The following is a 12,732-nucleotide window of genomic DNA, read 5'->3' as shown; positions in this document are numbered from 1 at the left end:
AGTAAGTCATAATTTTCTGATCCATTCTTTTGCAACAACACAAAAGTTGTACTCTTACTCCTACTCTACAATACATTATAGATTCTGTTTGTACTCTGAAGAGAAGTTACCCTGGTTGACTTCTGCCCGCGAGGGGCTGGCTTTGCGTTTCTGCTGGGCATTCTTTGCTAGCAGAGTGTGCTTGTCATCATTTCCTACATCAGGTTCTGAGATGGTGACAGACAGGATGCGGCAGAAGTTGGCCAACTGCTGTTGGTCAAAGCTTTGGACCAGACTTGACAGGTCTGGAATGCCCTCTAACTGGATCATCTCCTGAAAAATGTAAACACATCAAACATTAGCAAACTAAAAGGCACAACACACACACACACACACACCACGTTTACTCACCAGGTTTTGAGACTAACTGCAAATGAATTGGCTAAAACTAACAGGGTTTTCTCCATCTTTCAGTAGATTAATTCATGGCTAAATGTAAATAAATAGATTACAATATTGTGTCAGTTGTGACATGTATATGTTATTTCACACCATGACTGTAGTAATATTTCATTTTTTTTGCCAGTGAACTACACATGCTGTGTTGATATAATTTCACCTAAAATGTTGACATGCTCAGGATGCGTTACCAGAGCCAAATTCATTGTCTCAAGATGCTGATATATTTGACCTCCTGCTGCTGTACTGTGACCAGAGGATGTGGGGAAAAATACAGGGCCTGAGGTTACTGCATGTCCAGGAATGTTCCTGTACAGGGACTCGCTGTTTTGCCTATCCAGGTCTAGCCTACAAACAGCCGGTCAGTGAAGCACGGTCGGTGAATGACCAGCTCATTAACCCTGGAGCACAGTACCCGTTTGTTTTGACTGCTTGAGGCCAGTATGTCTGCACCATGTGATGTGTTGCTGGTAAATGAGCGGATTAAGGACCCATGTTGTTATTGCTGGTGCTACACTACCTATTAGAATTAATTTCATTACTTTAGGACTGTATGTGATCATGTGGGGGAAGACGCAGTGACCACAAATTGGATTTACCGACCTTGGAGCTACTTGAAAGGGAGTGATGTTTCCACTACGCGATGGGACTTAACAGTAAGATAATAAAAAAAAGAAAAAACCCACACGTTGCATGTCTATTAATGCCTTGTTTCTGTAACGTTAGAGAGAATTGTTGTAAGGCTGGAGAAGTTACTATGTCTGCATTATGCCAGATAAAATATGGGGTTTCTCAATTACCCAATGTGTTTAGCGGGTTACGCATCTCTTCATCGGTACATATACCGTTGTTTCTCTATCTGTGGAGGAGAAATTCAAATTAATTAATGGTGTTGTGATTTGCTGTACTGTCCACTTTCAACGCAACGCTGACACCAGGAGTTGTGCATGTTCACGAACTCTGCTCTTGTTCTTAGGAAGAGACTCTTGAGTTTTATCATTCTGAAATAATTACAGACTAGTTATGAGGGGTGCAAAGTTAATCTAGAGGTACTCAGGATTAAACATTATATGGCTAAAAATAAGCAAAATGAGCATGCCATGGGCTCTAAGTTATAGTCACAAAGAAGGATGTGTGCTTTCATAAACTAAATGCTTAATTCCTGTAACAGGTTTTTGAAAACAAATCTCTTTGCTTGCTGCTAATTTCACTTTTTTTTTTTTTTTACTATCTCTAATAACTATATGAAGGACAAGTAAACAAGCGACAGATCTAAACCACTTTTTATTCTAGTCAAGACTGTGAGGAGCATCTTTTTCTGCCCTTTGTGCTGATACATTTCTTATAGCAAATTTAAGTGGCCTTAAAGCAGAATTATACCTCTGTCACAATGTTGCAGGATACAACTGTTATTTGGAGCACAAGCTACATTAGTGTGTCTTTTATGCCTCTGCATACACTTGGTGAAGCAGCATGACTGAAACATTTAGAAGACTTAGTAATACCACTATGAGTGCAGGGCGCCACAATAGCCTAATGGTTACAGTGCGAGGCACTATATACGCAGCACAGCGTGAATGACGTTGATGTTGCAGGTCCGCTCCTCTGTCTCCCCTCTTTCCTGCCTGCCTCTCTGTGACCCACTTATCCCATAAAATAATAATTTGAAAAATAAATAAAAAAGGTTCATGTCCAAAAAAGATAAAAAAGTAATACCACTATGATCTCAAATAACTGTGTTCATTTCATGAGAATGTGAAAAACATTAGCAAAGCATCCTGGTAAATCACAAAATTTCCACAACATAAAGCTAATCAAGACAGTGGCGCAAGTTTTAAAATCACTAATTAGCAGAAGTTCAAGCACAGTGTCATTTTAAAATGAAGGCACAGGTATGTTAGCAGAGTAGCTCAGCATAAACATTCGAACATTAAACGCGTCTGTACATGGATAACAAAGTCAGCAGAAAATTCAATTTTTCTGCACAGCAACAAAGATTTAAAGACTAAAATTTTCACAGAAAAATTAAGAGTAATCATTAATTTGACTGATCAGTAGTGTCAGTTCTAAGAACATCGCTGGCCTCCCAAATGGCACTGCTTCAAGTGACCTCACGTGCCTTATAACAGAACCATAAATGGTGTTTAATGTTCGTGCTGAGGTTTTAATCCAAGTATAACACTGACCTTTTTGACTCCAAGAATATCTTCAATTAGGGTAGCTGTCTGTAGGAAGGTCTTCTTGTTTGTCATCAGGGTGAAAAGAAAGAGAACAAAGTCATCCCTTGCTGCAAGGCTCTTTGTGACCCTCTCCGTCTATAAAGCAAAATAAGAAAATATGCACATTAATTAAATCCTGTCCATACCTGTCTGTACAAATGACCCCGTTATAAATTATAGACATGTGCTAAGTTGAATGCTAGCTCTGATGTACCACCGACATCTCTGATACACACAAAATGTAAGAGGATGCTTACACATATACAACAGTTGTAGAGAATACTAAGGCAGTCCTTGACCAAGTCATCATTCACTGTTGAAACAGAGACATTATCATGAAAGTTAAGCAAATTATTTTCATGTAAAAACATGTTACCATCCCATTAAATGCAGATGTGTGTACAGATGTGATATCAGCCCTACTTACTTTTGGGTTTTTTCTTCTGCATAGTTAGTGTGGGTCTCATCAAAATCTCCACAAGCAGCTTCAGGGAAACAGGAAAACACACATTCAATACTATTTCTTCTACAGTGTGTCAGTACGAGTTGTGCTACATGTAACAACTGATTCTTAACAAGTTTATGTTTCCTAGAGTCAATTATAACAGGCCATCAGGCAACAGGAACATCAAACTTACATCAACTCCACCAAAGAGATCAAAGGTGTATGTGTTGGGGAAGGTGGATTCCTGAGCGGTCTTCCTGTCCTCCGTGACAAAAGACACTGCCTCCATGGAGAGGTGGGACGATAAGACCTGACAAAAACATTGTTTACATCTAAATGACATCACCCAGGTTCCAAAGTGAAACATTCACCAACAAGTGGCTAACAGCAGTAATTCAGTCAGTGGTAATCCACAGCTTTATTGCTGGAAGGGCTAATGCTGTGTGAGTACCTTAAGAAAAGTGTGGGCATCGGAGAGGTCACTATTGGGATGACTGTTCTCATAGAGCTTCTGAAGCAGAGTTGGGATGCCATGCCACTTGGCCCGTTTATCCCTCTCCTGGAGCAGGCCTGCTGGGAGCTGTGGCACACAAACAGAGGCACATTTAGACAGTGCAATATACACACTGAAAAATCTATGGTTATTTGCTTCAGAAAGGTTATAAAGGTCCTTTTGTTCTTGTACTACTGGGATATCACACTGCAATCCTAAGAATAATTTAAAAACTTTCTTTTTGTCTTTTTGGCATGTTTCATACAGAGGAAAGCACAGTGTGATTCAATCGGTCTATAAAACATGCATATATGGTCTATCAAATATAAAAACAATGCATATTGTTTATGAAAACATTCTATTCTTCCTTCCCAGAAAAAAAAAAAAACTTGTGCAACTTTTAACACAAACAAACGGGCCCAAGAAATAGAAGGTTGAGTCTTCTTTTAAATGAGATCAGAGTGGAACCACACCTCAGCTCATAGCAGTCCACTGCAGCAAGGAGAACAGAAAGTAAAAGCAACATCAGCAGATTTTATTATGACCCTGTAAAAACTAAAACCATAGGCAAAGAGAGTCTTAGCCTTGTTCACTATCAGTGAGTGCAAATGTATCATAAACCAAGGCCTTAAGGTGCAGCAGAATCATAAAGTTGACCATACAGTATACCAGAGTAGCAGCAGAGGGATCTACTTGACGTGTGTCGAGGTTTTTCTCAATGGAATAAAGCTTTTTGGAAAGGCCACAGAAGAGAGCATTTTCTGTGTTTACCTTAAGGATTTATTAACTCTTTGAGTAATGCAAACCTTTTCTGTCTGGTTGTGATCCTTTTAAAAATCAAAGCCTGTGACAAAAGCATGACTTCAGACATATGCATGGAAAAAATACATCATACCGCACCTCGTATGGTTCTTAGCAGAAACTTATAATGAGCTGGGAACTCCGACTGCGTGTTTACACTGAAAACAAATTCATTTTATCTCCGTTTCTGTAAGCAATAACATTTTATTTTCACCACACAGATGATTGGTATGATAACAATCCTAATCCCTCGACTGCCATTCAACACCCACCCAACTGGGACTGACCCGCCTTGGAAACCAATCTGATCAAAACAAGAAACTCACTCAGGTCTCTTCATTCAGATGCCGAATAATCAAATGCTGATTCCCTAAAACTCATTCATCACAGACAATCCACCTCAAAAAAAAATAAATAAATAAATAAAATCAGCTGATATCATTTTATATGTACACAGCAGAGACAAACACTGCACTAACAAAACTCTCACTACAGTGTAATAATTCATATTTGACCAACTATTAATTAGGATTGGGACAATATATTGCAATACAAAAATGGCACACTATGCATCATTTTGTAGTGTGGTCTCCATACACCAGTGACTTCATATTTGTTATAAATAAGACAGTCTAACAGAACTAAGTCAATATGTTTGGTTCTTCTTACATAATCAAACCAGTGTTAGAAAAAAGGGGGGGGTACAAGCATTGCATTACATAAAATGCAAGTATTGTGCAGCTAGTCATACATTGCTGTCATTGAGTTTTTAATTGTATTGTGACTGAATCGAATCCAGACCATATCATGTATCGAATCATATCAACAAAAAGTCATGCCCCATCCCTACTATTTATTAAGTTTATTATATACACCTATATTAGCATTAGGGTTGGGTATCGAGAACCGGCTCTAAATTCCAAGAACCATAGACTCCTTAAGACACATTTCAATTTTGTCTTTCGGTTCCCAATTGTTGCATATTTAAACCGTGCTCCTGAATAAACTACAACGAGCGTTACAGTCCATAAACGTTCTACTTATTTGCTAGGACCTGTAACGCAGACCTAGCGCCATATCATTTGTTCCACAGCACGTCAAGAAAGCATGTGAAAAGAGGCTTCTGTTTACATCCTGGACCATGGCTGACTGCAGAAAACACGCCAAAGTTTGGCATAGCTTCACTAAAGATGATAACGACACGGCAAAATGCAAAACCTACAGTAAGAATTATTTGTGCAAGAAGGAAGCATCTGTAACATGACGAAGGTTTTACTTCAGCACCGCGTGAATGTGAGGAATGCACTGTGCGGGATGTGCTGCCAGCCACAGTAACAGCACAGCTAAAGTCAACATTAGCAACGTTAGCAACGTCATGCTGACGTTCGCCTTTAATGATGTCTACAAATTATTTTACGTAGATACAATTTCAGAGAGCATCCCTCCACCAATGGTCCATCCCAATTCCCCAGCGAGGAAAGTAAAAGGGACCACCGCAATATATACAGATATGTTACAAATGCATTGAAGTAACTGGTTTTATTTGATGCTCAATGCAGGCGTTTAGGTGTCAAGTGGGAAAGAAAGAAAGAAGAGCAGATATAAGACCAATTTCTCGAAATGTCATGACAGGTGCGACGTCAACAGACTGGACAAAATCAAAACAGTTGACGTAAACTAGATTAAATATAAACTACCCGAACAAATACCTACTCCAGTGTTACAAACACCGTGCAAACGTTTGCTTGTGTGGAAACAAAAATAACCTTGCTACCATTAACTTGTCTACACAGCTGCTGTGGCGTATCCATTTATGGAAACGATAGTTATTGTGGCTAATGTGTCGTTACGTAATCACCTGAGCCGCTCAGCTGGCTTACCTAGCTAGGTTAGCCGAGGCTAGCCCGTTTTTAATATTAGCAAACATTACTGTCATTGACCAGGTGGTTTAAACGCTTCCAAAGGTGAACTACCCTCTTTCTAGTGACTCTGACACCCAAGTACCCGATAGAAACAACAATATCCAACCAAACGTTCCGTTCAAAGCGTTTTATATTGCAGTTAAACTGGCCTATAATGCTAAGCTAACGTGAAGCTAATAACAAAAGACCCACTTGATACCGAGCTTGCTTCGCTGGCTTGTCAGCGAGAAAATATTATCCACGACTCAATGGAGTCGAAGTTTAGTGCACGTGTTTTATTAAGACCCCGTAATGTCGTAGCTAGATTTAATGCCGAAGCTGACAGGAGTGACTGCATCTCCAATCAAGCCTCCGGGGCAACGTCTTCATTTTCAGGCTAGATTCCAAGCGCAAGTCCCTGGTCTCAGTCGACCAACTTTCGGATTATTTACTGTCCAAACATGCATCATTTGTCTTACCTGTGTCCCTCGACTGAAACCCTGGCCAGTAATTTTACTGGACGTGAACCTTGTGATAATATTTGTGTTACAATTTCGCCGTTTGCTTCCAGTACAAGGGGACTCGTACCCCAGAAGCGTCGCCATTATTTCTCCTTCCTGAGCTAAAGTATTCGTGCAGGAAGTGGACTGCTTGATGATTTATTGAAGGTAATTCAGCGGCATCTTCTGGCAGAGTTGCCACATTTCGCAAGAGTCAAGTGGCTTCAATCGCTTATACCACTGACATTGTTTACTATGATAACACACATTATTACACCAAGAAAACACAGACCAAACTCTATTGTGTTTAGGTGGTTATATTTGTGTTGCTCCACACAGCCTAGTTACCATATTTTATTGGATTCCAATAGCATAACCATGATAACAATCATATTACAATACACTAAAAGTGTAATATGGCATTAAAATAAACACACACGTTAGGTTATAAAATAAGAAACACATTCAGCTTTTGAAAACAAATAAATGTCTCACTGACTTTCAGTTTTCAGCTCACACCTCCACTGTGTCTCTTTGGACACACACATACACACCTACACACACGCAAATAGTCTCTTGCTGACAGTATGTCACAGCTCCAGGCATTGTAGTGTCTCAGATGTCTTGCAGCTCCAGGGCGGCCTATGGAGACTACATTTGGGCATGCAGACACCCTCCTCCAGTGGCTTGCCCAAAGTGCAGATGAGGCAGGACAGTATCTGGCTGCTCTCAATATGTCTGATTTCATTCTTTCATAGTGGTCCACTGTCTTTCCTCAAGTGTCCCAAGTGCCGTCTGTTATTTGGAGGTAGGAGCTGATGGCCTCCCTCAGCCCCTCGCTCACCAGAGAGTGGTCTGACTCTGTTCTTTTCCTCCTGAAGATCACCGACCTGGAGGAGACAGAAAAGGATTTGAAAGCTGAATGAGCAGTGCTGCAATTTCACTTTCTTTCTTTCATGATAAAAATGTCCTAATTATTGTTGGATGCAGGGTCAGTTTGAACTTGTGTGTAAGCATGGACAGGAGTTACTCTGTAATAAATAGTTATAATCTGTTTTTAAGATGTATTTGCCATCCAGCCTTTTTTATAATGGGCAGGTTTACTGAACACTTGTCTTCATTTCCAGGAACATCCTGCTCTACACTCACACAGTACACAATCAAACTTGGCAGTTACCCAGTGCAGCTACAGTCTTATCTGTTGCTACTGAATGCACACTCTTCTCACTCCGTTTACTCAGCACTGAATCACAATTGTCATCAGTTTCAACAAAAACTGAAAATGATAAGCATGTATGTATGTATGTATGTATTTATTTATTTATCAATCAGTCAATCCAGGATGCTGGCAGGGTCTCATGTAAAATTCTAAATCAGACAGAAGCAAAGAGAGCAGTTGCCCTACCTGCTAATTTCCTTCCAGTTGATAGTAGGCCTCCTGATAGCTGTGGGTATAGGCCTAGCATTGTCTACACCCTGGATGAAGCAAGGCACTGTCAGCCTACACGTCAGTCCGTCTGCAAACTCTGTAAAAGGAGAAAACATTTTAATATCACTCTTTTAGGGTTTGGAGTACTAAGGCAAGGAAACAGCATTAGATCCTCAATACAAACCTGAATAGTGCTGCACCAGGGCATGCAGGGAGGGGAAGGTGAGTCTTGGGGATATGTAAAGCCAGCCATTCGGCAGGAGATAGATGCGGTAGTGCTTCACACAGTCTGGATGTGAGGTGTTGGTTCTCCTCAGAATGGACAGGGAGTAACAATCTAAAGACAGAAGTAACACATATGCAACAGTTAAACTACACTGCTACACACATAATACTTTGGATCTTGTTTTTCAATTAAAAAGAAAAAAAAACAACAATCCTCTAACCTCTGTTTGTTTCTGATTCTCTGATCAGGAAGGCTCCAGTCTGGTTACTTGGCTGCATTAGCAGCTCCTCTGCTTTGTACCGGCTGGTGCCTGTGAACAGCCACCTGAACAGAAGACACAGGAGACATTAGACTAGTCGGACAGAGGGTTGTCATTCAGACAGAAAATGAATTTTGCTGTTGTTTTTAGGTTTTGGAAAATTCATTGGAACAATGTCAGAGTGAATTCCCCACTGGAGGAGGAGTGAAACTGCAGGAGGCAGGGGCTGATGTCATGTCACTGAGGACAGCAAAAATCTTGTTCCAAACATCTGTCTCCGCTGAGGTAAAGGTCACCTACACAGAGACTCCTCCTACCCATCAGGGAACTTTCATTTCACTTTTGCTTAAGCAGAAGTAAGTGACTCCTCTGCTTGCTCAGAAACAGTTGTCTTCATGCATGTCGTCTTGACTACAACTAACCTGTGTGTCACTCTGGCGGCGTAGTTGGTGGGAATGTAGCTGTCACGGCCCGTGGTGGTGGATCTCACCATAATAAAATCACCATCACTGTTAGAGAAAATAAGCAGTCATGACTAGTTGTATTTGCCTAAGTGAGAACAAAAGTGAAGGTGAATACCACGTACTCCGACATGATAATGAGCCTTTCCCCCACGCACATGTTCAGCTGTGTGTGACCGAAAGACGGGTAGTTGTAGAGGGATACAATCATGCTTTCCTCAGGTGCTGCCAAGAGAAAAAAGGAAATGAATATAATAAACCAAATTCTATTTATAATTTTTTATTTTTATTTTGTGTTGATGTCTTGCACATTGAACCTACCCGGTGATGTAAGTTCAGGTGGATTTTCAATTACTGTCATGTTGGATCGACATCTGATTGGGCAGGTCCCCATGTTCTTTGGCTTCTGGCTGATTTGAAATGACTGTTGTAGCTGAAAAAGGGTGAGAGAGGGAGCATCATTAAAACATGGTGTGTCTTCAGAAACAGTTTACAGGTACTGTACACTAGTTTGTAACCAGACAGCAAAACCTAGATGACAGGAAGGCACCTAACCACAACAAGAGGTACTGATATCCTGTGTTAAATTTCCATGCTGCCTCTTTGTGAGGAATAACGTCTACTTCACCTTAGAGAGACGTAAGACCATAATGCAAAGACGGGCATTTTATTCTCATGATGCATAATACTTTTTCATACTGGCAGCAGCACTTTAATAAAATATCATATATAGACGTGAAAGTAATTGATAATTTCATATAATACAAGTGATGAGGCAGTATGTTTGTTTCTATTCTGGAGGTAAAAGTCAGGCCATTTAGCATAAAGAACCAAGAATGAAAGAAACCTTCCTTCATCATTATTTCATTCAGCATACTCACCTCCTTTGGTGTCTGTGTTTAGAATAAGCACAGAAATGATATTGTCCAAAAGTACAGACCCAGATAATTCTCAGAGCAACTAGTAAATTCCAATTCTCCTTGAAGAAAAATACTTGTGTGCAACTCAAGTCCGCTGATCAATCAAAATGACCCTGTTCCCTCATCTGCTGTTCCCATGAAGACTGCTGTTTTTGCAACTGTTTTTAGTGGGGGCAGACTGAAGAGACGCGGCTTCCTGCATGGGCTTTATGTATGTTACCCTGCTGCAGCTTCCTGTGACGCTCAACATCTTGACATCCTGACTCAGAACAGCTTGTGTTGATCTCTCTGATGCAGGCTGTTTTCAAGTGGAGCTGATCGTACATCACTTGTTTATGGAATGATCTGTATGTCTGCGTAAGCAGAGTTTACAGGGTACAGTGTGGTGGGTTTAATGTAGTGACATCATTTCACAGTGACAGTTTGTGTACAGCAGAGAAAACTGCACGAATCCGCCTTCAGATTTTACAGTTGAACTAGGATGTCTGCAAGATCAAAAACAGTGACCACAGTTACCCTGCCAGCCCAGTGCACTTGCTACATTCAGTTATTATCAATCATGTTAAAATGTTGCCATTGATGGTAGCATCAGATGAGAGATCTCTGCAAAAGCATGAGGAAGGGTTCCCTTGGCAGCCTACTCCTGCCCTGATTTATCAGCAGTCATTCCTTATGGTGTCTTTCACACAGAGCGGTAGTGGAGGAATATGACAACATTCTGTACCTGTAAATCATTCGTGTGTGGAATGGTCAAAGAATAGTTATCCTTTTAAATCATACATCATCTATTGACAATTGCAGCACTATGCTCTACTTATAGTTGAAGTCAGACGTTCACATCATTAAAGTCATTAAAACTGATTTTTTTTTTTTTACCACTCCACAGATTTGTCAACAAACTCTTGTTTTGTCAAGTTGGTTAGGACGTGCACTTTATACATGACAAGTAACTTTTCCAACAGTTTACAGATTATTTCACTTATAATTCACTATAAGACAGTTCCAGTGGGTCAGACGTTTACATGCACTCAGTTGAGCGGGCCTTTAAGCAGCTTGGAAAATTCCAGAAAATGATGTCATGGCTTTAGAAGCTTCTGATGCTGTGAAAAAGTTTAAATGTATTTAACTAAGGTATTTGTAAACTTCTCATTTCAACTACATCTGTTCCTTCACAATGGAGAACAGAGTGATGTGAAGCCTGAGGTGATATGAACATCAGATTAACATTAATGATGATTCTCATGACAATCTGTGCAGCTTTTCAGTTTGAAGTCAATCTCCACATCTCATTTGTAGAGCTGCTAACTACTGTTGTTCTTTTAATGTGCTAAATATAGACCGTCTCATCTGTGACAACAATTATCACTGGGTACAGGAAGTAAGAACATGTGGTTGGAAACTAACTCACCGCAGTCAACTTGCTTTTCTACAAACACAAGCAGACATAGGAACACAAGTACATTCTTTTCTGTTATTCATATAAAGTCACCACACTTGCTATTTATGTGTAGTTAAAAATATTATATTATACTGATAAACACAAAGACACAGACACACAAGACATTATCATGTTGTAGCTTTATTCAGTAGTAATATAAAGGAGATGAGAATCAGCAGACAGTGAGAGAAGCACCACTGGGGCCCTCAGTGAAGGCACTCGCGTTCTTCACACCAGAACCTGCCTGTTAAAAGTTGACAAATCGTCACTGAATAATCTATTTAACTAAACAAAAACACTAAGCAGAAAGAAAAAGGAGATGAGTTCAATTACAAAAAGAATCCAAAACAAAAGAATGCCTGTAAGGTGACAGTTGACTCACGGCTACACAACATTTCCTCAACACTGAATGTTCTCTGTTGTTTAAAAGTTGCCGTCTCCACGGCTCTCATGTAGTTTCACTGACAGTGTGCGGCAGTACGCAGCAGCTCGCCGGTGTACCATCCGCATCACTTTAAATACAGACTGCAATCTTATTTCTGCAGCCACAGTAGGTTTAGTGACCCTTCTCTATGCTTTGTGACTAATTTGCATTGCAGCAAGTCTGAGAATAAAAATAGAGAAAAAACAATGACTCACAATTAATGTACACAGAGTTCATAACTGAAAGAAATCAGTTAAAATAATAAAACTATTAAAAGAAAAAACTACATATGAAGGAATTCTACAGTGTGTGTGAAGACAAAGATGACAAGAAGAAAACAAAATGATAATAAAACAAAGGTGATGTGAACAAAATAAATAAACTGGGGTGAGGTTGGACAGTTGAGTCAATGATAGGGTTTGACTATGTGAATATACAACATCTGAATGTAGCTATGGTTTCTGATAGGAATGTGACTGACTGTGTATTCAAGACAGTATTTAATAATAGTCATCTGTTAATATAATTATTACATCCTCTCTTCTAATCACATAGTTCATTACAGATCCTCCTGGAGTTGAGGTGCCTAGGAGTGGGATCAGAGGCAGAGAGAGAGAAGGAGAGAGCGAGAGGGCATATGTTAGTTACTAGAGGTGGGGTTTAGCAGGAGACCTCCATGGTCTGGGGTCCGGCCTGGCTGTCCAGGGCCCCGGTGGCGCTGCCCTCCAGCCGGCTGTTGAGGTTGTTGCGGCTGCGACTGCGGGGCGTGGAGGTGGGG

The 12,732-nt window shown here is 40.3% G+C and overlaps 2 protein-coding genes across 3 annotated transcripts in view; both read right to left on the bottom strand.

Moving 5' to 3' along the window:
* The window catches only part of trpc4apa (transient receptor potential cation channel, subfamily C, member 4 associated protein a), a 14,449-nt gene extending 7,494 nt beyond the window's left edge, over positions 1-6,955 (bottom strand). The window contains exons 1-7 of the mRNA XM_020592720.1: positions 6,777-6,955; positions 3,554-3,682; positions 3,296-3,412; positions 3,085-3,142; positions 2,915-2,970; positions 2,625-2,753; positions 98-312 (exon numbers count right to left, since the gene is read on the bottom strand). Coding sequence (XP_020448376.1) covers positions 98-312; positions 2,625-2,753; positions 2,915-2,970; positions 3,085-3,142; positions 3,296-3,412; positions 3,554-3,682; positions 6,777-6,902 — 830 coding nt within the window. The 5' untranslated portion in view covers positions 6,903-6,955. The remainder of the gene's footprint in view (positions 1-97; positions 313-2,624; positions 2,754-2,914; positions 2,971-3,084; positions 3,143-3,295; positions 3,413-3,553; positions 3,683-6,776) is intronic.
* A 584-nt stretch (positions 6,956-7,539) lies between these two features.
* Positions 7,540-12,724, bottom strand: sla2a (Src like adaptor 2a). 2 transcript variants are annotated; one of them, XM_020592717.1, is made up of 8 exons: positions 10,054-12,724; positions 9,494-9,605; positions 9,298-9,397; positions 9,134-9,220; positions 8,673-8,776; positions 8,411-8,563; positions 8,203-8,323; positions 7,540-7,687 (listed from the first exon to the last, which is right to left on the bottom strand). In XM_020592717.1, the coding sequence occupies exons 2-8, from the start codon at positions 9,564-9,566 to the stop codon at positions 7,573-7,575; spliced, it is 753 nt and encodes a 250-aa protein (XP_020448373.1). In that variant the 5' UTR covers positions 9,567-9,605; positions 10,054-12,724; the 3' UTR covers positions 7,540-7,572. The 2 variants fall into 2 exon arrangements, with proteins under 2 accessions (XP_020448373.1, XP_020448375.1); XM_020592719.1 differs by having other exon boundaries at positions 9,331-9,397.
* Positions 12,725-12,732: the final 8 nt, after the last annotated feature.

Source organism: Monopterus albus, unplaced genomic scaffold (assembly GCF_001952655.1).
Source record: "Monopterus albus unplaced genomic scaffold, M_albus_1.0 scaffold18.1, whole genome shotgun sequence".
Classification (NCBI taxonomy): Eukaryota; Metazoa; Chordata; class Actinopteri; order Synbranchiformes; family Synbranchidae; genus Monopterus; species Monopterus albus.
This window is presented reverse-complemented; position numbering and strand designations above follow the sequence as displayed.